This window comes from Hydra vulgaris, chromosome 12, assembly GCF_038396675.1.
Source record: "Hydra vulgaris chromosome 12, alternate assembly HydraT2T_AEP".
Taxonomy (NCBI): Eukaryota; Metazoa; Cnidaria; class Hydrozoa; order Anthoathecata; family Hydridae; genus Hydra; species Hydra vulgaris.
In genome coordinates, this window is record NC_088931.1 from 44,477,501 (window position 1) to 44,504,823 (window position 27,323).

Below are 27,323 nucleotides of genomic sequence, written 5' to 3' on the forward strand. Positions count from 1 at the left end.
TTCATTCTCTGAAATAATATTCAGAGTTTCCTTTTACCTTTTACAAAGTTCTGGAAAGCTATGTAATCAATGAGGAGCTTTGGTTCCCGAAAGCTATGGAATAAATGAGGATGCTTTGTGCATGGATCAAAGCATAGTTTTTCATGGTTACCATCGACGTACACTAAAGTTCGGTTTTAAGTCTATTATAGTTTGTTCTGAATATTGACGGTTTTCCAGACAAATTTAAAAATCAGATTAAGCTATGCTATATTATGATGATAGTGTAGTTTAAATTTAGTCCAAGATGTAAATTTTATGCAACTAGACAAAGTCCTCAAAATCAAGAAGCACAAAGATATGCAAATATGATTAAGTGCTCGGAGAGTGAAAAAGCATAAATCAATGTCCGTAAATTTTAGTTATGAAAAGTTATAAATGGGTCAACCGTTGTTTTTTTGAATAATTGATTTCAAAAACCTGTAAAAAAAATTTATATCAAATTTATTATTTTACACTTTTTCTCACGGATCAAAAATTGTACGTAATATTTTGGTCCGATATCAGAACTGAAAAATTTGTGCGCAATTTGTAAAATATTATCACGGATCGTTTTTTTCAAAGCGGACCAAAATTATCAAAAAATTGATCCAGCCGGACCATAAATTTCAACGAAAATTTTGGTCCAGGATAAAAATTTTCGCGGACCAAAATTCCAGCGACACACCTCAGTATCGTGGCTACATAATATATATTTATAACCTATAATATATATAACCATTTCATTAATTTGATTCTTGTTTCATTTAAATATGTTGTTTTTATTTTTTTTCTTATAATTTTATTTATTGAATGTTTTAACCTAAATAATATTTATATTTAAAATTATTTCTCTGTTTTTCTATTTTTCCATTTAGATTAAAATTAAAATATTAACTATTTTAGGCTTCCTATACTTTTTAATTATTTAAAATTTAAGGTGGTACTACCCTATTAAAACATCAAAAAACAAAAAAAACAAAAATTTTCAAATTTTAGCAGTTTGAACATCCTGGATCATGAGTATCGCTTTTTTTTTAATTTTAAAAATTAATATAACGTTCTTAAATTAGTATTCAAAGCCAACAAGGTAATTTTCAAATCCCTAGCAACGGCCTTAGCAACTGTGTCTGTTTTTATTTTTGCCCTAATTTAATGTCTAGTTCCATAAATATAAGTTCAAAAATGACTTATTCTGTTATGCTCTTTGTTTCTACGAAGAGATAAGTCATAAACTTAAACAACATGTGATTTACGATTTTTGTTCAACAAGCATGTTAATATTTGTTCTTTTTAATAAACTTCCAAGTTTTTCATAATTGTCGAGATAATTATTTTTATAGTTTGCTATTAATTATGGCAAATTAAAAAAACAACAGAAAAAGCAAGAGAAAATTTCGAGGGAACTTTCACACTAACAAAGTTGTATCAGAATTTTGTTCAACTAGTGACACTAGTGGTGTAAAGAAAATTCAAGTCATGAACAAAAATAAACAAAAATATTATGATTCAAATAACTTTTACTTTATAATGCATTTAAAGCAGCTGAAATTAATTTTTGATAAGTACTCTTGTCAAATTTGTAAAAGCAAGCTGGAAATATCACATAATATGTTGCTGCGTAAAGGATTTTGTTTGTCTTTAAAAGTTAAATATATTCATTGTGATAACATTGATAATTTTTTTACATCTCCTGTAGCAAATAATGAAAAGCGTGGAAATAAATCATGAAGTCAACATTCGCAGTCTAATGGCATTTCGTGAAATAGGATGAGGCAGAGAATCAATGATACGCTTTGGAAATATTATGAACATGCCACCCCCTATGACTTATCGAAATATTAACAGAGGTAATGACGAGTTATATATTGCATATCGGAAAGCTGCAATTTATAGTATGACAAATTCTGCTATGGAAGTAAGACAAAGTCTTTTAAAACAAAATAATGATTCATTAAGTCTTGTTGATTGCTCTGATTCTGTTGATGGTACTTGGCAGCAAGGGTGAGGAAAAATTAATTGGGCAAACAATTAATTGCATCTAATTAATTGCAATTAATTGATTGAAAAATTTTCAATACCAATTAATTGATTGAAAATATTTTTTAAACCAATTAATTGATTGGGTCAGAATCACAATTAATTGATAATTGATAAATTTTGCCATTAATATTATTTACCGAGATTATATTATACTTTTATGTAATTTTTTGTTTTGAACTGTTTTTAACCATATAAAGTTAAAGATAGAATGACGCATTAGCAATAATACGCATGTATAAATATTTCGAGCTGTATACGCATATAAGGTTAAGGATAGATTAACGCATAACCAGTAATACGCATGTTTACGCATGTTCATTTCAATTGTGCTATTAATTGAATCGATGTATACAAAAACGTTCTAAGTCATAAAAACCATTTTTTCGGGGAACGAGAAAAAACTTATTAAATCCAAAGTTATTACTTTAATAAATTCAAAAAAAAAATCTGGGTGCTATTTGACATCTTTAAATATTAGATTTGTTAAAAAATATATCAAAATTTGTGATATATATATATGTTATACATAGTTAAAGTTGTCTGACTTAAAAATAGTTTTTATGACTAAGAACGTTTTTGTATACATCGATTTAATTATGTTTATATGTGCACATAAAGTAAAAAAATTCCTTTTTAGGATTTTTATAAATCTCGCTAACAATGAATACAAAAGAAATAGTTAACATTTACTTCAAGAAAGATGAATCTAATGACAGTAATTGGACCTGTAAGTGCGGAAAAAAACTACGCCAGAAAACTGAAACAGGATGGACCAATTTATTTAATCATGTTAAAAGGACGCTTCCAGAATATACAGAATATAATGAAGAATGGAAATGTTTTTACTTAAATATAAACATATCATCGATAAGACAAATACGCTTATGGGTAAATTCAAAAATTTAAAGCTTGCCGGAAAACTCCGTATGTTGACTTCTCTTTGTGCTATTCAAAGAAACACAACACGATGGTCAAGTACTTCAGAAATGATAAAACGATATTTTCGTCTTAAACCATTTTCACCCAAGGGAACTTTGATAAAATGCCCAAGCTAATAGATTACATGTTATCTGCCAGGGAAGAAAACGATCTTCAGTTGCTAAACGAGACTCTGCAAAAATTTAACTCAATAACCATTGCACTTCAAAGAGAATCTATTGACATTTCAGAAGTGAGAGTTTTATTTAATGAAATAATTAGACATGATGTTAATATGGGTACCTATTTATCTTCAAATGCAGATATTATTCATTCTAGAGCATTTGAAAGTGCGCTAGTTAAAATATTGGACAACAGAGAGCACGAACTAATTTTAAATGAAAAGGAAAGTGTAAATAAACTTCTAAAGCAATCTGAGATCACGCCAGTATTTACACCAATACGTTAATATTGATCATGATTTAGACTTTGCTTCTAAGCTGCTAAAGAAAAGAAAATTAGAAAAAATCTGGAAAGATTTTTCAGTGCGGTAGGTTACGCAATTGGCCATTTGAGACATAATATACTTCCATCCAATGTTGAAATGAATAAATTTTGGTTTTCAGTTTATTTTTTATGAGTTCTTATTAAAGACGTACTTTAAACTGGAATTATACATTACAATGTAATGTATAGTTCCAGTTTAAAGTACGTTAATACTTTAAATATATATATGTAATGATCACATATATATATTTAAAGTAATAACCCAACAATATTAATCTTTTAAGTATGATATTTAATAAAAAATGATAGTTTTATGTTCTGTTTTTAACATTTTTAGACATTTTTAAAAACCAATAAATAATTGCAATTAATTGGAAAAATTGATTGAATTGTTCAAAAATTGCAATTAATTGATTGCACTGAATAATAATTGCAATTAAATAATTGGTAGCATATTTTTAAACGATTAAATTGCAATAAAATTTACCCTGCCCTTGCTTGGCAGAAAAGGGGATATTCTTCCCTTAATGGTGTTGTTGCTGTGGTAGCGCACAAAAACAAAAAAGTTACTGACACTTATGTGATGTCCAAGTTTTGCAAAAGTTGTGGAATACGGAATAAAAAAAAGGAATTCTTTAAAATTTGATGAGTGGAAGTTGAAACATATTTGTCAAACAAATTAACCATTCTGGATCAGCAGGGTCAATGGAAGCAGCTGGAACCATTGAAATATTTTCTTCTTCTGTACAAAAATACAAGCTTTGCTATGCTAAGTATCTAGGTGACGGAGATACTAGTTCTTTTACAAAAGGAGTTGAGTTAAAGCCATATGGAGATTGATTCCAGAAAAACTAGAATGCATAGGTCATTATCAAAAAAGAATAGGTAATAGATGTCGGCAATGGAGAAAAGAATTGAAAAGCGAGATGTTATCGGATGGTAAAAAAATATGTCGAAAGGGAAGATTAACGGATAAAGCCATTAATACACTTCAAAATTATGTAGGCATGGCAATTAGGGAAAATACATCAAGTTTACTGTTATTGCAACATTGTATCACTGCACTGTTTTTGCCTCAGACAAAACACGTCACTTATTTTGTACTAAAGACAAAAGTAGTTGAGTTAAAGTCAAGTAAAAGAGCTAAAATAAGAAGAAAGTCATTATGATCACTCAAAAAAGGTTATTTTGACAAAGAACAAGAGGTTGAGGGTGGTCAATCGTATTATGCTAAGCAGTTTTGATGTTTTTAATGATTGATTGTTTTAGTTTATAACTTTGTTATTTTAAAAGTTGTTTTCCTCAGTTTTCTACTTTTTGAATATTTCTAAAACTAGAACATAAATATCTTTGAAGCAATTAACTCATTTTATTTGAAATTTTCCCAATTCATTCATTGATATTGTAGAAAAAGCTGGTAATAGAATAAATAAAAAATATTATATATTTTGGTCAGAATCCCCTATTTTACATAACCTGTGGACCATTTTTTATGCCTGTTGCAGCTCTATAACTGCCATTTTAGTTTGGCTTAATATTTTTTAAAAATTTTTCTAGGGGCTCTCAACTAACCATTTAGCTATATGCTTAAAAAATTTGAGGCCTAAATCTCAAATATTACTCAAGTTAATTATGTTCTTGTAACTGGATGTTTTTTTGCTTTTTTTATGCTGACTCAGCATCTTTTGACAACAATTTTTTATTTTAATTATGCTTTTTATATTTAGTTGTTTAATTACTATCTAACAAAGTTTCTAATTTTAAGAAAAATATCAAATTTAAAAAAATAAAAAATGTAGGGTAGTACCACCTTAAGTAATATTTAAAGTGAGGCTATTCTCAGAGGCAGGTAACATTTTTATTGAAAAAAGCGCAAGTTTGCTGCCCATAACTGGATAGCAACTCTTTTTGCACCACAATATTGCATCTCTTTTTGCACCACAAAAACTTTTAGAAATCCTTACATAATTGATTACATAACTGCAAATAAAATAACATTGTGTAAGAATTTTGTAAATTTAACCTTGGTTTACCTATAGTTCTTTAATGCCCTGTAGGACAATCATTTTTTTAATTTAATTTACACAGTCTGTGTCAAATGTCTTTATAAAAAGGTAAAAAATAAATTTTAGCATTCCGGTCTCAAGTATTGTAATTCCGGCCGGAACCGGAATGTCTTAAAAACACTATATTTGGCCGGAACGGAATTCCGGTACATCCCAAGTTAATTCAAACTTTATTAAATAAGGTTGAAATTAATGAAAATGAAAACAAAACAATGCAAAAACAAAAACATACGTTCTTAAATATTATGTAAATAATGATAATAAGATTAATATATTAAGTCTACATAATTTTAAACAATAATATTGATATAGTAAATAAAAACAAAGTATTAAATTTTCTTACCATTGGGAGAGAGAACCTTATAATTCTCATGTACCAATAAGCTTTTTTGTCTTATACCATATTATATTTTTTAATAAATAATGAGTGTTCTAAGCAATTAATTTTATTTTAATGAATTTAACAAATTTTTACTTTTAATTATAAAAATTTAAGAGAGCATAACAAATTTTGTTAAATTCTCTCAACATTACAAAATGGATATAGAACCCTTTAATTTTAGCGTCACAATATATATATATATATATATATATATATATATATATATATATATATATATATATATATATATATATATATATATATATATATATATATATATATATATATATATATATATATATATATATATGTATATATATACTCTTAATATAATATATATATATATATTATATTAAGTAAATACTATACTTATCTTGGTGGACATGATGATTCATGCTCTCCTCGACCAACACCGATGTTATAGTTCTACTTGAACTGGTTCAGTTTTGATATGATTGGTACGGATCAGGTCCCTAAGAAAGCCTTTCCAGACCTGATATTCGACTCAAATCAAGACCCGTATAATGTGTCGGGTTCGATCAACCCGACCCAAACCCAGACTTGTATTCAAGTCGGGTTTGGATCCGCGAAAAACCCGTCCCAAAACCGAGGCATTAGTAGCCTTTGCCGTATCCAACATATTTCTTGGTTAGCGAAAGATACTATGACTCAAAATGAGGTTTTGATTTTTTTACAAAAACGAAGACCAGATATATTACTGATTTTAGGAGAAATGTAGGAGAGTACTGGTACATCGATTGATCTATACCTGCCCCAACCCAAACCCTAAGTCGATGTAGCAGCATTCCCTTAGATGTTATCCATAAATTAGCCAATCTAGAAGCACTCTCTTACATTTCTCCCCAAATCAGTAATATATCTGGTCTTCGTTTTTAGAAAAATCAAAACCTCATTTTGAGTCATAGTATCTTTCGCTAACCCATATTTCTTCATGCTTGTTTATCAACTTCAAAGCCAAATAGGAATAAATTTGTGATGCTATTTGAGTTATGTGCCATTATTTTGGGTTTATTTGTGCTTTTTATTTGTCGAGTAAAGTTCCTTTTGTTAAAATTATCAAAAAGAAATGTTAACGTGGCGAAACAATCCTGCAGAATAATGATTATTATTGGTTCAGGTAAACGATTTCTATTTACAGACTTTTTTTTTTAAATTATTAATTTTCATACTTTTTTTTAATTTTTACACATTGTTTTAAAAATTATATTATTTTTATAATTTAAAATTATTTGTTTATTTATATATACGAATAATTATATATATATACATACATATATATATATATATATATATATATATATATATATATATATATATATATATATATATATATATATATATATATATATGTATATATGTATATATTTATATATATATATACATACATATATAAATACATATGTATATATATATGTATATATTTATATATATATATATATATATATATATATACATACATATATAAATACATATGTATATATATGTATATATTTATATATATATATATATATATATATATATATATATATATATATATATATATATATATATATATATATATATATATATATATATATATATATATATATATATATTATATATATGGATCTATAGTTTGTTGTCTTTGGGAAGAGCGGAAGAAAAAAAGTGATGCTTACGCCAACACATACATCACTTTTAATTACTTTTGACTTTCGTCCAACATTTGCATGTTGTCAAAAAGTAAAAACCATTAATTTAATTACAAATTAATCCTTTTTAAAAAAAGCTGCAAAAACGCAAATTTAATTGACCAGAATGTTTTTTAAAACATTCTGAATGTTTTTAACAATATAAACAATGTTTTTATTTTTATTTTTTTATTAAAATGTTTTTATTTTTGTTTTTTTTAATAAAATGTTTTTATTTATATTTTTTTACTGTAAATCATGCACGAAGTGCTGTTACATTGACTATCTTATAGCCTGACTCGCTAGGGAGTGCTGGTACATTAACTGACAAATAGCCTGACTCGCAAGGGAGTGCTGCTATATCGACTGACAAATAGCCTGACTCGCAACGGAGTGCTGCTACATCTGCTATCTTTTAGCTTGACTCGAAAGGGAGTGCTGCTACATCGACTGAGGGTTTGGTGGGGGCAGGCAGTCTATCAAATAATAAAATAAAAAAATTCCGGTCTTGCATTTTAACTTTTACTTTTTGTCAACAAAATATGGAAGAAAACTTTCAGACAACATATAAGAGTATATATATATATACATATATATTAGGCTCCTTATTAACATTTGAGCACACTTAATTGTATTTTAATGCTCCGTGTAAAAATGAATATCAAAAAGAATTAAAGTTTAATCAAACCTTAATATTATCATACACGATAATATTAGTAGTTCTTAAAAGACAGTCCCCAAAAATCTCAAAAATGCAATTAATGTAACCTTAAAAACATAATTGAATCAACTGTCCCTGCCCATGCTTTTGTAACACTAAAATATCATAAACTAAATTTTCAAGACAAACTGTGTGGTCGACCATCACATTAGGACCAGCTGTAATTTTTTGTAAATATTGTGTAAAAATGAATTTTTAGGCAAAAAGAAAAATAATTTTTATTTATAAAGTCATACTTGATAAAAAATAAACAAATAAAATTAAACATTTTAAATATTTATTGGTTATTACAATAAATTATATAAAGTATTATTATTTTGTAAAACTACCTTTATTTGTAATAACTGCTTTTGATATATGGTCTGCTCTTGGTGTTATCTTGTGTTTAGAAGGTGGTCTACTTGGACCAAACTCTTCCCCTGTATCCATTTTTTTCCTCACTCACATTACAGTTTGGTGAGAAACCTTTACAATATGTGCAATTTTTCACTGAGTGTATTTTGTATTTGACATCTGATTTGACTAATTTTTGTTGGTGTCATATCATATTTTTTTCCCATAGCTAAAAATTTAAATAAAAAACTTTAAAAAATGACTAGACTTTAGTATTTTCTTCTGTTTATATGTCAGTTATTTTAAATGGGTAGCTCCGACTGTTCTGGTACTAAAATAGGATGGTATGATATGATTATGTGGTGACTATAAACAGACTGTAAATCAGACAGCTATATGCAATAGTTATCCTTTCCTAAGGACAAAAGATTTGTTTGCATCCTTGCCTGATGGACAGAAATTTACTAAACTAAATTTGATTTATGCTTATCAGCAGTTACTTCTTGATGACCCTTCACATTAGTTATTGACCATCAATACATATCAAGGTTTATTTGAGCTTACAGAACTGTAGTTTGTAGTACACTCAGCATCAGGAATTTTTCTACGTGGAGTTGAATAATTGATTGACTACCATTCACCAATTCGAGATGACATTTTAGTGTTCAGACAAACAGATAAAGAACATTTAGAAAACATTGAAAAGGTTTTGCCAATTCTGGGAAATTCGAGACTGAAGTTAAAGAAAGTGTTCATGTCATTGGAAGATTAAAAAAAAGGAAGGAGTTGTACCCTTTAACACAAATTAAATGTGATTAAGAATGCGCCCAAACCTTTGGCCACTACTCAAATGAAGTCATTTCTGGGAATGATTAATTGTTATCACAGGGATTTGCCAAACCAAGTCACAAAGGAGGAGCCATTCCATAGACTCCTTCGAAAGGGTATTCTCTGGTCATGGGGAATTAAAGAGTGAGCTAGTTTCAACAGTGCTAAAAAGCAATTATTCTCTTCAAAGTTATTATTTCATTATGACCCAAAAAAGGAAGTAGCTTTGTCATGTGATGCATCACCATATGAATTGCAGATATGCTTTCCCATTAAACCTCAGATGGTGGTGAAAGACCGGTTACCTTTAGGACATTATCCTCCGCTAAAAGAAATTATTCTCAATTTGATAAAGCATTATCCATCATTTATGCCTTAAAGATGCTACATTTTTACTTTGTTCAAGGATCAGGAACCCTTTTTAGGTTTATTAACTAAAGGAAAACCCTTGACAGCAGCAAGAATTCAGCGTCAGGCGTTGACTCTTTCAAGCTACAATTACGGTTTGAAATACCGGATTGGGATGGCACATGGAAATACAGACTTCATGAGCAGGTAACCAATAAAAGACATGCAATCACTGTTTCTTCAGAATTTTGTTTTAATGATGGAACTTTCAAATGCACCAGTTTTGGCTAAAGATGTGAAAATCCATTCTACGCAATATCCAATCATAAGCCGAGTGATAGGTGTTCTTAATGGATTGCAGTTCCTAATCAGTGTTAAAAGCTTATGCATCTAGGAAACACGAATTAGGATTTGAGGAAGGAGTGCTAATGTGGGGAAACCATTTTGGGATACCCACATCATAACGTAAAAGGGTATTGAAATTTAAGCTTAGCAAAAAATTGCCGACCTCGTTTCTATATTTTATGGTAAGACCTTTGTATCAAATTTTTTTTTGTGGACCTTATGCCGACCTCTAAAAGATTGAGATTGGCAAATTATTGCCAACCTCATTTTTCCTATTTCCGAGGGTTGCTGTATGATAATTTACTAAACAAAAATGGAATGTAGCTCTGGTACCCTAATTTCAAAAAATGTTTTTATCACATAAATAGTTGTTTTGTTATTAAAAATTAGAGAAGTTTTTATAAATGCATAGTAGAAAAAGTGTAAACTAAAAAAAAATGTAAATGTTTTATCTTCAATATTTACTAAATGCAGAAAGTATAAACAGAGTTTGAAATGTTAGTGTATCATTTTAATTAATAGGCAAGTATTAATAAGATTTATTATTATAATTTTTGAAATAAATCATTTGTTTTCTTATAGCTTTTAAAGTATATCTTTTGTATATAAATTTCAAAAATATTCAAAAACATATTCCAAATACAAACAAGGCCAGTGCATGTTTGTATTTGGAATGTGTTTCCAAATGAAACAAGTTGAGCAGTGTGTATTTAACTTTTTTTTATCTTTCTACTGCATATTCATTAGGGAGTAAAATGTTCTGTGTCTTAAAACATTTCTTGTTTGAAAGCACTTTCAATCTTTTTTCATTCCATCAAATTTTCAATTCTTTTGAATAAAAAGAAATGAATCATTTAAATTAACTTTTTTATATTTGACATAAAAGTAGTTAATATTTAGCATTTTTAAATAAAGTATGCTGTGGATTTCAAGTCTATAGGACACACTGGAAATTGAAAATTAGAGGTCAGCACTTTTAGGTACAGCAGGAAGAAGGAAACATTTGTTATCGTTTTGCTGTTGGGTATAAATTGAAAACTCAAGCAACATTACCACCAGTAGTTGTAGGCCATATAAGAAGAACCCTTGAAATATCAACAAATCTCGATTTTAATGATTTTTTATTGATTATGGTGGACTCTTTGAAAGGCACGTACATAATACAGTGCCACAATACACCTGTTCCAAATAAAGTTCTAAGATACTGGTCATATATTGTAAGAACAAGCATTTTGTGAAGAAGTGTTTTTAAAGATAAAGAAATTATTTTGAAGAGTATTACATAGAGCTCGAACTTGTGAGGAAAAAAAAGAAGACTGTGAAATTAACAACAATTAGTATGTAATTGCTGAAGATACAACCAATACAGTACCTGTGGAATGAGATAAGAAAAAAGAGGTGGTGTTGTAGTTATTTATGACTGTTGATAATAGATTCTGCAAACTAGAAAATTGTTTTCTTGCTTAACCCTATTTGTGCAACTATAATTTTCGAGCATTAAGCTACAATTTTTAAAGGCAAGACTTTGTGTACATCTCATTTTTGAACAATTTAATGGTTCTGCTCAAAAATTAATTAAATTAAGATAGTTCAAGTTTTAATTTTTTTTAAGTGTCAATTCAAAGATTAGTAATTATCTTGACTATTTCATTAGGTAGATGAAAAAATTTTAACAATTTAAATTGTGTTCTTTTATAGATAATAAAATATTGAATGCAAAAAGGAAAACCCTGGAGCTGTGTTTGAAAAAAGTTGAACTGCGTTTGTTGGCATCTGTTACTATTTATAAGAACATGTATCATAAAGTTATGTTTTTTTTTTTAATAATAAAAATCAAATATATTGCTTTATATAGGTATATAGAACATTATTAATTATAGCGATTCTATTGTTCTAATTTTAAAATTTTTTAGTTATTAAGATAGAGAATAACTGTTCAACATTTTGAACTTGTGACAAAATACTGACATGAAAATAAATGCTTGTTATTAAATAACTTTTTTCAACATTGTGATAACTCTCAGAATTAGGGTTGGCATTTGTCAATACCAACCTAGCTGCTGAGCTGTATAAGGTTGCAGGCCTTGTTTTAAATAAAAACGGCTTGGCACATTAGCTTGTTGCAATTTTGATGTAATAGAATTATCTATTTTTTTATGGATATTGACTTTTTCAAGCTACCGCAATAAAATAAACTACCACAAAACATATTTAATTTATCAATTAAGAAAAACAAATCTAGAAGTGTTATTTTGTAAATGTACATATTGTGGAATGTCTATTTTGTTTCAACTTTTTTTGTTTTTTAATATTAAATAAGTTTATTATTACAATTTTATTGTCATTTAACATAAATTAATTTCTTTCTTTTCTATACATTTGTATAAGTGAATTAAAACATGTTATTTTTTTTTTTTTTTTTTCATTATTTTTAAAAATTGCGGCAAATAATTTTTTATTTAAATAATAATTTTTTTATTTTGAAAAAGTTAAACAAAAATAAAAAATATTATTTGTTGCAAAATTACTTCTTTTATCTTACTGCTTAAACAATTAATTACTTATGCTTAAAGAATATCTTTAGACTTGTTTAAATATTAAAAACTGATAAAAAGTGGCTGGTTTTTTAAACATCTTTGCTTCCAACAAGGCTGCAAGCAACCACTAATTAGAGTTGGAAGTTATTGGAAGAGAAAATATGAAGATTGTTTAGCAAGATAACGGTTGACAGATGACTTAAAATATTGCAAATTATATGAATCAGAAAAGCAAGAAGAAGTAAGTGAATTCCAAAGAACTGATGTTGTAGGAAAAAAACTTGAGGAATAAGAGTTTTTGGAGCACTTAAGAACAGTCACAGAAAAAGGATGAGACTTAATTGAATGACGAGTAACACAAGAATGAATTTTAGTAGATGGCACAAAAGATGATAGCTCTTTAGAGCAGTGCCCATTATAGTATTTGTATAAAAGAGAAAGAGAAGCAACATTATGACAATGTAATAATGGTTGGAGGTTCGCTGCAAGAGCAGGTCCAACTATGTTTACAATGCGTTTTTGCACCTTGTCTAAAAGAGAAAGGGCATCATTAGAAGATCGCCCCAGATATGGCAACAGTATTCCATACAAGGCCGAATTTGACATTTATAGAGAATAGAATATGGAGTAAGAAAGTGTTGAGCTTGATAAAGAGATGCAACCTTAGCAGATGCTAATTTTGCAACGGATTTGATATATGGTTTCCAAGAAAGATCAGAAGTAAGAGTTAATCCTAGAAGATGAAGGGTAGATGACTCATTTTGTAAATCACCATTCATAAATATAGAAAGATCTAAATTGTTGCGATAACAATTGGCTGAAAAAAATTGAGTTTTATCTGTATTGAAGTTCACCAGCAACCTTGAGCCCCATGCTGTAGCAGAAGTAAGATCCTTTTCAAGCTCAAATGCCCCCTCCCAGCAATCAGAGAGTGTTGGCTTCTTATCATGACAAGAATAAATGGTAGTATCATCAATGACTCAATGCGCATGTAAATGGTGCTCCACTTTACCCTTTAAAACAAGGCCTGTACTGTATATATCAAAAAAATGTTGGATAGTCATCTGCAATGTTCATTTGGTCAGTAAACAAATGGTCCGCCCATCTTTTAACTCTTACAACTACCTTAATGCTGACTGGGACTCTTTTCGTGATTTTCTTTGTGATGGCCCTTGGGTAGAAATCTTTCGTCTTCCTGCTGACAAATGTGCTTCTTACATAACATTGTGGATCCAGGCTATTATGGAATCTTTTATTTTCTCTCGACGATTCCAGGTCAAGCCTCACTCTTCTCCATGGTTTTCCTCACATTGCACAGTGGTCTGAAAAACTTGATTTTTGGCCAAAATTTAAAGGAAAAAGTCTGTAATTTTTGTTATTTTTATTATTTTTAAACACAACATTGTCCAGACGATTCAAAAATATATAGGTTTCATATTTTTTCTTGAAAGAAAAGTCAATAACCGTATCCAAGAGCGATTAAAAGCTGATGAATAATTTCTTGCAAAAATACAACATTTTTTCATGTGTATAAATTTAAAACTATAAGCGCATATTGTATAGTTTTTTTTTTAAAACAAATTTTATAGTATAGAGTTTAAATTGAAATACTAATAATTTTTTATTGTTGTATATTTGCATAAGATATGTTTGAAACTATCATAAAATAAAAATGATTTTTTTTTGAGAATAATATATCCTAATATGCATATATTATTCTCAAAAAAAATCAGCTGCAGATAAAATTATTTAAACCAACTTTAAAGCTCCCAAAATATACCTTTTTTAAGTTATCAAAAATACTTGCGTCTCCTTTTTTGTTTTATTTCTATAAATACATGTTTAAAAACATTTTTTTTTCTTCATACAATAGTACTTGCTACCTAAATTATTCAAAATAGTTCAAATATTCCTTTTTATTTTATTTTTATAAAGTATTCCATATATTTAACTAGATAAAAATTCTTGAAAAAATGCATATTTTGGTAAATTTAGAATCTATGTAAAATGCAAAGTCCGCTATAAAAACATTATATTTATAGTATATTTTGAAGATATATTATCGCTTAATAATTCCTAAAAAAAATCGGCTGCATATAATTAAAATCAAGGAACTAATATTCATTGCAAACTTTCGCTTGTGATTTTTATTATTTATTATTAAAAAATATTGATGAAAAACTTATTGAAGAAACGGAAATCATCACAATTTTTAACTAAAATATTAAGTTTTGGCTTAATATGAAAAAAAATTTTGTGGGGTAGGGGGGCATTGCCCCATCCCCTCCCCCTGCCTCGTTCACTGCAGCCTATTTAAATATATATATACATCTATATATATATATATATATATATATATATATATATATATATATATATATATATATATATATATATATATATATATATATATATATAAATATATATATATATATATATATTTATATATATATATATCTTTAAAAGTCATATCTTGTTATATGATATGTTTATAAATAAATTGATTTTAATAAAAAAGGCAGCGTATAACTATTTTTTAAAATATATTTTAGATATAATAGTATATTTTTACGATTTTTGTTGACCTATTGTGGTCAGCGTCATCAGGTAATGAAAAAAAAAAAAAAATGTTACAAATTAACATAAAACCAACCGTTTAAAAAGAAGACATTAAAAAGCGTAAAATATAAAAACCAATCAAATAATATAATAGTGATGTCAGTTAAATTTTTGTCAAAATTGGTGTCCGAGTTTTTGTTTTCACATCCCTGTCATCTCTATTTAGAACAGTTTGCCCAATATCTATCTCATGTTGAATTCTTGCTTTATTTATCTCCAGGGATTCTCTAACTTTTCTTATCCTGTATTCTGGAATGACTGCCAAGGTTTTAGGATTCAGCCAATCAAAAGTACCACGGCATGTTCTAGAATGTTCTGTGGCTCCTGAACTTGACCGTTTTTGATTTTTACAGGCTCTTTGGTGTTCCGCACTTCTTGAAATGATTTTCTTTTTGGTCTCACCAATATATATACATGAGCATTTAAGTATGATAATAAATATGCATGAGCATTTAAGCTCGTAAACACCCGGATTTGAGTTCGGTGGTAGTTTTGTTTTGTTGTTGCATAGTATGTTATTTAAATTAGGAGGTGAAGTAAATATAACTTTGATGTTTTGTTTTTTAAATTCTCTTTGGAATTTAGGGTCAATAATAGGTATCCAAGGTAGTTTATTAAAAGATAAATTAGAAGAACAAATAAAAACAGTAAAGTTATTGATAGTTATTGACCCAACACCCTTATTCACCACTAAATTTCAAAAACTGTTATGTAAATTAAGAAAACAGGGTAAGTTAGACAATGCCACTTACTTTAAAATGTATCCATCAGATTGCGTTCTACCTAGAATCCATGGAATCGTTAAAGCTCACAAACCAGAAAAAAACTACCCAATGCGTCCTGTTGTTTCCACTATTAACACACCACCTTATGGAACATCAGAGTATCTGGGTAAAATCATTCAACCAACATTAAACAAAAATAAAACTCGACTAATTAATTCAAGTAGTTTTGTCAACGACACTAAAGAATGGAAGATAGAAATAATGAAATTCAAGTTTCATTTGATGTAGTAAATTTATATCCATCTGTACCGATCAATGAAGCAATACCAGTTATTATTAGCGTGTTGGACGATGATTTAGAGGGTTTAAAAAAAAGGACTGAATTAACTCTTTTAGATATACACCAGTTAATTGAACTTTCGCAGTTAATAAAATCCGAGTTTTACCTAATTTAGGTCCAATTGGTTATCGTTGATGGTAGTCATGGCTGAAGCATTTTTGCAAAATATAGAAAAAAGAACCCTTAATATAGCCTTTGTTAATTCATTTCAACCAATAAGTTACACAGGGGATAATGTGAAAACAAAAACTTGGGGACCAATTATGACAAAAATTTAACTGATGTCACTATTATATTATTTGATTGGTTTTATATTTTACACTTTTTAATGTCTTCTTTTTAAACGGTTGGTTTTATGTTGTTTTGTAACATTTTTTTTTTTTTTTTTCATTACCTGATGACGCTGACCACAATAGGTCAATGAAATATCATAAAAATATATTATTATATCTAAAATATATTTTAAAAAATAGTTATACGATGCCTTTTTTATTAAAATCAATTTATTTATATACATATATACATATATATATATATATATATATATATATATATATATATATATATATATATATATATATATATATATATATATATATATATATATATATATATACATTCCATATATTTAACTAGATAAAAATTCTTGAAAAAATGCATATTTTGGTAAATTTAGAATCTATGTAAAATGCAAAGTCCGCTATAAAAACATTATATTTATAGTATATTTTGAAGATATATTATCGCTTAATAATTGCAATTTATTTATATACATATATACATATATATATATATATATATATATATATATATATATATATATATATATATATATATATATATATATATAGATATATATATATACATATATATATATATATATATATATATATGTATATATATATATATATATATATATATATATATATATATATATATATATAAATGCAATATATTATGAAACCACAAGTAAAAAAATGAAAACTTTTTCTCAAATTCTTGACTAGGCGGCTTATGTGAAATCTGAACAACAAAACCTTTAAATCAAAAACTGTTTTAGATTTGGATTCAGCATTATCGATTTATTATAAAAACATCAAAATTTTAATTTTGGCCAAAAATCAAGTTTTTCAGACCACTGTGCATTGTGCTGCTGCAATTTCTAATAGAAACCGTTGATTCCATATCTATCAGCAAAACAATTCTTCAGAAAACAGATGTCTGTTTACTATTGCTAGAAACCATTGTAAAAAGGTTTTGTCTAATGCCAAAGCCCACTATTCTCAGGTCATGAAATGACCTGAGAATAGCGGGCTTTAGCATTAAAAATTTTTTAATAGTATCAATAATAAGGGCATATCTGTTATTCCACTTCTCTTGTATGGTTCAGACTTTGTCATCTCATCTAACGACAAAGCCGAATTGCTTGCTAAAAACTTTTCATCAATATCATCTGCTGGAAAATCTATATCAGCCTGCTGGAAAGAGGCATTTTTTATCCCTATTTTCAAAAATTCTGGAGAGCAGTCTAGCTCGTCTAACTACCACCCCATTAGTCTTCCTACCATAAGCAAGGTTTTTGAATCTTTAATTAATGAACACATAATCTCTCAACTTGAATCTAATAACTTACTTTTTGATCATCAGTATGGATTTTGATCTTCTTGTTCTACAGCTGATTTGCTAACAGTAATAACCGATAGCTTTTATCGTGCATTAGATAAAGGTGGAGAGGTTAAGGCAATCACTCTTGACATTTCTAAAGCTTTTGATAAAGTTTGGCATACTTGTCTTCTCCATAAGTTTCCGTTTTACGGTATATCTTGTAACATCTTTAAGATTGTTGAATCCTTTCTTTCCAATTGCAGTATAAAAGTTGTCTTTTATGGACAACACTCTTCTTCATATTCTGTAGCTTCAGGGGTTCCTCAAGGTTCAATCCTTGGCCCTATACTTTTTTAAAACTAAAGATGAACATGTGAAGAAGCATCCATTGGTAAAAAAATTGCTTCAACTCTTCTGTAATGTTATATTTAAACAAGAAAATAGCATTATGGAAACTACATAAGTTTGAAACCACAGTTGTTAAACTTTAAAAAATAAATTGAAACAAATGAGATAAACAAGTTTTATTTTGCCGTTAGAAATTTTTTTCATATTTATTGTGGATTAAGGTATTATATATTACTTTATGCATATTTTTAAAACGTTTTGAAAAACTTCATTTTTCTTAATACCTTACATTACAATATATTAATTAGTTAAAGTTAAAAAATGTTAATATACAACTAAATTACTTTAACATTTGGTGTTTATAAAGTTAATGAAAAATAATTTTCTCTTTAACTCATTTAATCTAGTGTGCTAGCTGGGAATTCTTATTTAATATCAATTAAAAAAGTATTATTTTTAAATAGGTGGTCATACAGCTGAGATGATGCGACTTGTTAATAGTTTATCAAATAAATATTATCCACGTGTATATGTGTTAGCTGAAAGTGATAAACAAAGTTTAAACAAAATTACTGAATATGAACAGATAAAATTCAACAAAGAGGTTTGCAATATACAAGCCTTCATTAACAATCCTATATTGATTATTTATTTTTATTATTGATTTTTTATATATAGTTTATTTTAGCTATGTTTTTTAATATTTCAAATATAAATTCTAAATTTTAATTCTAGCCAAATTTTGAAAGAATATATCGTAGCCGTGAAGTAAACCAATCCTGGTTTTTAACATTGTTCACGAGTCTTTTTGGCTGCTTCCAAGCTTTTTTTATTCTTCTGAAGCATAAACCAGATCTGGTTAGTCTTAAAATTTTTTTTGAAAACTACCATAAATTTTATTTATGAAAAATTATAAATAAAAGAAAAGGATTAATTTGATTTGTAACATCTCTAAGCCCTAAACTTCGGAACAAGAACCTTGTTAAACAAGGCTGAGAATGATGCAGAGAAACAGGTTAAGCACAGCGCTTTAAGAAGTGTATGGTGGATTTGAACCTGGAACCTCTTGATTCATGACTTTGTCATTCAACTAAGTTGCATCTATTCAATGTAACTATTCTTTAACTTTTACAAAACTTTTATTTATCATGTTTTTTTTCTTGAACATCTGTGTTTTTTAATTCATCTTTATGTTTTCCTGGCTCAATGTAAAGTTTTTTAAGTTTTTTGTCTTTCTTGGTCTTTTTTTTTGTTATTGCGTTTTTTCCTATTCGATTTGTTGTGTTTGCTTTTTCCTAACTTTAATTTGTGTTTTTTTGCTTTACTTAATTATGTTTAATTTGACTCACTGGTATATTTTTAGTAAACATTTTTCAACAAAACCTCCCTTTTTATCACAGTAGTTCTTACATTAACATTTCATAAAACAATGCTCTTCTTTATATTAATTTATTTTACTTCAATTCACCTTTTTAAGGCCATGAAGGCCACTACAGTCAAGGAGGCTACTTTTAGTTGTGGTTACAACCCTCTCTCAACTCTAACTCCGAAAAAATAACCTTGACAAATAAGGCTGCTGCGCTGAGAAATAAGTTGAGCCTGGTATTACCAGGGGCGTGGTGGGGATCAAACTTGGAACTTCTCACTTATGAGGTGAGCACTCTACCACTACACCACTACCGCAAAGCATTCAGTTTGAATGAATTTTTTTAGTATTTTTTATGGCTAAGAGAAAACGAAATCATTACATTAATGACAGAAAAAGACTTGACTTTAAAAATTTAATTTAAATCTTGTTGTAGAAAAAAAGCATTCCATAGATTAAAGGTTTCAATATTAAAACTTAAAACATTAGCTAATATCTTAGCATGCTGAAACCTTAAAATATTTTCTCTGTTAAATTATAAACATATTTTAATGATTTTAGTTTAAATAGGTAATAAATTACTTAATCATTTTAAATTAAACTTTTTTAATATTTAACTTTCTTTTTTTTTTAATTTAATTAAAAATTACCTAAAAATAAAGTTTAATATAAAAAGTAATTACAAAGCAGTTATCTAAAATTACTTTGATGTTATCACACCTCAGTTATGTGTGTTACCTCTGTTTTTAATGAAAAGTTCTGTGCATGATAGTTATTTAAGCAGTTAATTTAAATTTGAATTAATTAGTTGTGTTTTTGTTCCAAAAAACAAAGTTCATTAATATTATTATGAGGGTAAAAATGAACAAGATTAATTGACTGTTCAAAAAAAAAAATTAATTGCCAAGTCAGACTCATGTGTCAGCTGGTCAAATCAACCATACACTTTTTATTTTTTATTTTCCATTTTATGCGTATACAAAAATTCAAAGAGCATATTAAGCATTGTCTGCTATATAAGTACCATATAGGCCATTCTGCTAAAGAAGCCACTCATATTTTTTAGTAATGCAATCACACTCAGTAATTACAATCACGCTCGGACCTCTTTGTCACATGCATCAATTTGTTTCAAATGGTTCAATTAAAATACTAATTCCTCTGAAAAAGAGTTAATTGAGAGTTGATTGTTGTTGATGTGCTCAGTTAGTAAAGAAAAAACTCTTAACTGATCATCTAGGACAACACAAAATGCGCTTTCTCCACGACAACACTTGATCTCATGTTGAAAAGTTGATATGGTAAAAGTTATAGGAATTTGTGTAGATGATATTACCTCACCCACCGTATTCACCAGACCTAAACCCAACCAGTGATTTTTCTTTGTTTGCTGAGCAGCAATCTACAAGATTAAACTTTTAAGAATCTAAAAAGACCTCAAAACTTTTGAGAACCTACAAAAGTCCAATCAAAACTTGATTTTTTTTTTGTCTCCAAAGCCTAAAGAGTTCTATTCTCAGTTCCTATGCATCAAGTTATGTTGTACAAAAATTGTCGATGACTTTTTGACAACATGCGCATGGTCTGAGAATAGAACAATGGATGTTGTATTCTCAGACCATGCGCATGTTGTCAAAAAGTCATCGACAATTTTTGTACAACATAACTTGATGCATAGGGCTGAATTTAATTTTTTACAAGGTCCTTGACAAAATGTCCAATCAAAACTTGTTTGGGTCAGACAGTGACCGATCAAATTTTCAAAATACAATTTTTACAGTTTTACGGAACCGAGTTTGCAATTGAAATCTTTGTCATGTTATTCAGTTTATTTAGCGTTAGTCTAGTGAAGTTGTTTCTTTCCTTATTATTTAGAATATTTCATCGCAGATTTTTGTTTTTTAATAAAATAGTTTATTGTGTATTTTTTTAGATTAAATTTTCACTCTGTAACTGACAACACTTATTATTATTTTTCTTTACAAATTGGCAACGGCTGTTTTGATGTTTTAACAATTCAAATGCAATAAAACAAATGGTTACTAATGGTTACGAATAACTTTTAATCATTGATCATTTATAAAGATTTTATTTTGCGCGAAGACTTTATATAAAATCAAAAATTAATTTATAGCAATCATTTAAAATAAACACATTATGTGTAAATTAAATGTTATATTTAATTTTTTTTTAGTAGGTATGAATTTTTATAATGAATTTAAATGTTTGAGACTATTTTTCCATGTCTTTTTTAAAATCTTTTAAAAGATTATTTTTTTAAGTTACTTTAAATTATGAATAAGTTAAATTGCTTTGTTTATTTTTTCTATTTTTACGAAGAATTGTTTAAAAGTTTTTTTTAAACTTGACTTACTAATTAAATTAAAGCATGAAATGATTAAAAATTACGATTTTAAAAAAGACTACATTGTTTTTTTAAACACTGTTTTTGCAACTTTTTGAAAGAAATGTTTATACAACTTAAAAATGTTATTTTTTTTTTCTTTTCAATAATTTAAATAAAATTTGTTCATTTATTAAACAATCAATAGAATTAATTTGTAAAAGCGTTTTGCGTAACTTTAATTAAACGTTTTAAAAGATAAGTTTTAAACTAACTTTTTTCAAATGCAACTAAAAATGTAACAAAAAGTAACTTTGAGTTTTTTTAGTTTTATTTTAAAGCTTTGCTTATTCTTTAAATTTTTTCATTTTTTCCCTAGTTTAAGTTTGGCTTAATGTTTCTTTTTTCACCGCATTTCTGAAACATTTAAATCATCAAAATGTCTAAACAGTCGAGGTCAAATTAACAAAAAAAATCATTTGCGTGGTCAGCAATAGCGTTCGATTGCACGCCATTCCTGTCCAAGCTTTATTATGTAGAATTTAATTCCCATCGGCAAAATGTCCAATTACTTTGTTAATTGATCGGACAATCTGAGGTTTTAGCCGATCAATTTAATAGTCGGACAATGTTTGACTATTAAATTGAGCCCTGCATGCATATAGTTTAAGTACACTTTCTTTTTTAATTTAAATTATTCTTTCAAAAATTAAATTGAAAACAATAATATATTAAATTGATGACCATTATGAAAATATTAAATTCATAACTCTTATATAGTTGACTATTTTTTTAATCATGTTTAAATTTTTTTTTTTTTTTTTTTTGTGGTTAAAATAATGACGCAGATAAAAATCATGCAGTGTAAAGACAAGTGGTTCATATATGTATCCACTTTCTGACCAGCTAACTAGCCTTTGTTTTACGTGGTATCCAAACACAAAGCTTGTAGATCTTTCTTATTATGTTTATATGGTGATTATAGTATCATGAATCTATTAACTTCACTTGCTAAGCAGTAGGTAGTTACTCTTGGATCGCTTTTAATGAAATTCATGTTGTACATGGTCTTAAGCATTGTCAATTTTAATTGCCTTTATAGGTTGTTTCATGCCCTTTATATACTCAAATCATGGAAACTTCTTGAAAATTCCAGAACTTTCCAGGATTTTAATGAAAAATTGCTTATAACTTTACTGCAAACCCAATATTTATTTTTGTATTCTTGCATGAAATGTCATACTGAAATAACCATCTGTGAGGACTTCAGTACATATACTGATTGATGGTTTATATTTGAGCTATACTAGCTAGATATAAAGAACTTTTGTCATATATATATAAAACACTTTTTACTATGCATTAATAAAATCATCGAAATTCAAAAAAAAAAGAAGAGAAAAATCTTTTTTTTTTCTATTTCTTTTTCTAAAGAAAAACTATAATGATTCAGTTATAATGAGTCAGCATTTTAAAACTAGAAATTAAAACTTAATAATTTAGTTACTGTAATAGTTATTTTTATTAAACAGGAATTGTTGATGTTGTAAAGACCTCTATAATAAGTTGTATTTTGCAAGTATTAGGTATAGATTATCCATATGTGCAAAGAATACTTTATAGTTTAACAGCTTTCCATATCAATTTTTAAGCATACACAAGAATGTCTAAAATGTAATTACAGTTGAGTGTTTATTTTTTTCAATACTTAATTTAAAAAAATAAATCCTTTTTTCTTAAATTATCTTGTCAGATTTTATTTAAAAATAAACATGTTTAATGAGTTTTATTTAAAAATAAACATGTTTAGCGAGTTTTATTTAAAAATAAACATGTTTAATGATGTAAATAAACTGTTGGAATTCGAGTTTTATTTGGTTTGTCTGGGTCAATTAAATTGTCTTTTTATTATTTTTGTTGCTATTTTGTTCCAACAATCACTAAAAGGAATATGAAATTATTAAATATTATTTCCTTTCTTAATAAATACTTTATTTATTTAAAATGCAGTTTACTCCACAATGCAAATGTATATGTTTTTCTTGAAAATAGGTTTTGTGCAATGGTCCTGGTACATGTGTTCCTCTATGTTTTGTTGCATTTTTATTAAAGGTAATAATTTATTATCTTTTTACAGTTTAATATTTAAATTTTATTCTTTACAAGTGTATCCCGTGACTCTTTTTTTTTCTTATATATTGATAATCTCTAGTTTTTGATTGTTAAAATTTTTAAAAACTTAGCCAAAGAGTAAGGCAAGTTACTTTTGTTCAAAAAAATTATTGAAATTTTTTTTATTTATATAGTTTTAAGTATTTATGTTTTATTATGTGTTACTTGAGTTTTATCTTTGTTTAAGCAGCATTACGGGGATATTTCTACTTCTAAAATTACCAGGAATTAACTCCTTGTTTTACTTGAAATAGTTTAGTAAAATATTTTCTTTGTCATTATTTTCAGAAAAAAGTCATTACTGAAAAAAAAGTTATAAATAATGCTGGATACCATTAGTTATTCAAAAGTTTAAAATTAAAAAGGGTGGATTTGACTTTGCATTTAATTTGCCCTAAGCAAATAGTATTATTAAAAAATCTATGCATATGTGCATATAGTTTTAAATTTATACACAAATGAAAAAATGTTGTATTTTTGCAAGAAATTATTCATCGATTTTTAATCGCTCTTAGATACAGTTATTGACTTTTCTTTCAAGAAAAAACCACTGTGAAGTGCTTTAACATATGCTTTCTTTTTTTTTTGAAGAGATTTTAAAACATCATCAACTTAGGTTGTTTTCATCATCAGCTTTCTTAACAGGAATTGTTAACATATTTAAGGAGTTTTATTTATAAAGTATGTTTACTTACAGATTACTTTAGTTATTTAATTTATTTTATTTACTTAAGAAAAATTGTTGTAATCTAAGCCTTTTGTTAATAAAAGATTTAATTTATTGAAATATTTAGCAGGAATTTTCAATGTTGTCAGGACCACTTTAATAAATTGTAATTTACAAGCATTTAATATTGTATTTGGTATTGTATTTTGATTTTCTATTTGAAATGTCTAATGTAATTGGTTATTCATACTGGTTGCTTCATTCTATCAGTTCTCTGTAACATATATACTAAAGTGCTTAAATGTGCTACATTTCTGTAGCCATAAAATGTACTTTATATTATAAAGCTTTATATTACATTGTTGTTTTTTAATAACATATTCAATAAGTTAAAGAATTATACGACTTAATGGTTTGTATTTTAGTTAACAAGTGATTCTAATAACTTTAAATCAGTGTAAGTAATACCATTGTCGTGTTTTTCAGACAATGAGTTTGGTTAAAAAGTTCTTTACATGAGACTGTTAGTGTCTCTTTACATGAGCCTGTTAGTGTCTCTTTACATGAGCCTGTTAGTGTCTCTTTACATGAGCCTGTTAGTGTCTCCACAGTTGAAGTAAGTGCTAAAGAACTAATAGAATACATCTGAGAAAACATTTTCTCAACGCTTTAGTAGGTAGATGTGCAAGTTCAGTAATTTTCATTAAAAAAATTTTTTATTCATTTGTTTTGACTTTTCCCTTGATATTATATGTTGTTATACAACTAGTCAAAATTCCTTTTTCTAGTTTTGTTTTAATGATTTGCTGATGAAAATTGAACCTCTATTTGAGTGAATAGTATATTGGTAAACTGAAAATTGAAAATAATTATGATAAACATTTAATTACAGTCTGTGAGAATATTAAATGGTCAGTAAGACATTTTAGTGGTTGTGTTGCTTTATTTATGTTAGAGCTTGATGGTCAAAAAAAAGATCAGAAAGTAAATTGAATACCCCTGGTATTTATTTTACTTTCGCTGTAAATAATGTTGTAATTGCAAGATAACAGTTCAATTATCCTGCGATTTTTTAATTTTTTACTTTTTAAAGATAAGTGATGCAAACTGCTGGTCTACAATGAGTTTAAAATAGTGTCCTAAAAAGACACTATTTTAAACTCATTATATTATTGCATTGATTATAATAATAAACGGAGAATGGTTATTATTATAATCAATGCAAACAGTTATACGTCTCCAGTGTATAACTGTTTCTATTATTGCATTGATTATAATAATAACCATTCTCCGGTTAATTGCCGAGGCCTTTTTATTTTAGTAACTTTAAATGTTGTTTATCGCAAGTCGAATTTATATTTTTATATTTAAATTGATCTTAAGTATAATTAAATATGTATATTGTGTTTTTTATATTTAGGTCGTCTTCTTAAGTAACACAAAAATTGTATTTGTTGAGAGTATATGTCGTGTTAAATCATTATCTCTAACTGCAAAGATTTTATATTTATTTGCTGATCGACTGCTTGTTCAATGGTCTGATCTCCTTTTAAAGTATCCTAGAGCTGTTTATATTGGAAAGCTTGTATAAGGTTGAATAATATAGAGCATAAGCTTATATATAATCTGATTAGATCAAAAACCGCATAGAGCTGATCACATTAGAACTAACTTTCTGGTGTAACCTTTACATATTGATTACATATAATCTCTATGTGTGTGTGCGTGTATGTGTATATATATAAATTAGTAAAAAACACTTATCTAACTTTTTCTTCTCCTTGAAGTGCTAGATCATCAGGAAGAGTACTCTTCCTGATGATCCAGCAATGTTGAAACTTCAAGTAGAAGAAAAAGTTAGATAAGTGTTTTTTACTAATTTATTATTGCTCTGTTCTTTAAGAACATTGAGCACTCTATTTGTAAAATACATTAACATAATTTGCATATATATATATATAAATATAAGTACAAGTTGATCCGAAGTTTCGGTATTTAAGAATTATAATTTAGGGATGTTTACATTTTTTCTCTGCCTGTTAAAAGATTTAGCAGAAACGAAAACAATAAAAAACGATAAAAACAAAGTTTGTTACTAATAAAAAAAGGTTTTTTCCTATAAAAATAAATTTAATAAATAAAAACTATTAACTGGTGTTTTAACAATTAGAAAAAATTATTTTAGAGAACTTTTCTTTGCTAATTAAATAAAAGTGTTAACAGTGTATCCAATGAAATTCACAATATCAGGAAATAAAAACGTTTTCCCATGAAAATCTTCTTCCCGTAAGGCTTTCTTTCTATGAAACTCGTCCTTTGATAATACGATCCCTTTCAGAAAAAAATGCATTCAAATTGACAGTCTTCCCTTCGTCTTTCCATTTTTGTGTTCCTCCTATT

At 27.3% G+C, this 27,323-nt stretch overlaps 1 protein-coding gene across 1 annotated transcript; it reads left to right on the forward strand.

The window, feature by feature from the left end:
- The first annotated feature begins 6,621 nt into the window (after positions 1-6,621).
- On the forward strand, positions 6,622-26,641 carry LOC101239586 (UDP-N-acetylglucosamine transferase subunit ALG14). The gene is made up of 5 exons (XM_065813392.1): positions 6,622-7,072; positions 18,839-18,978; positions 19,110-19,232; positions 24,137-24,196; positions 26,344-26,641. Exons 1-5 carry the CDS (start codon positions 6,931-6,933, stop codon positions 26,512-26,514), a joined length of 636 nt encoding a protein of 211 aa, XP_065669464.1. The 5' UTR covers positions 6,622-6,930; the 3' UTR covers positions 26,515-26,641.
- The last annotated feature ends 682 nt before the right edge of the window (positions 26,642-27,323 follow it).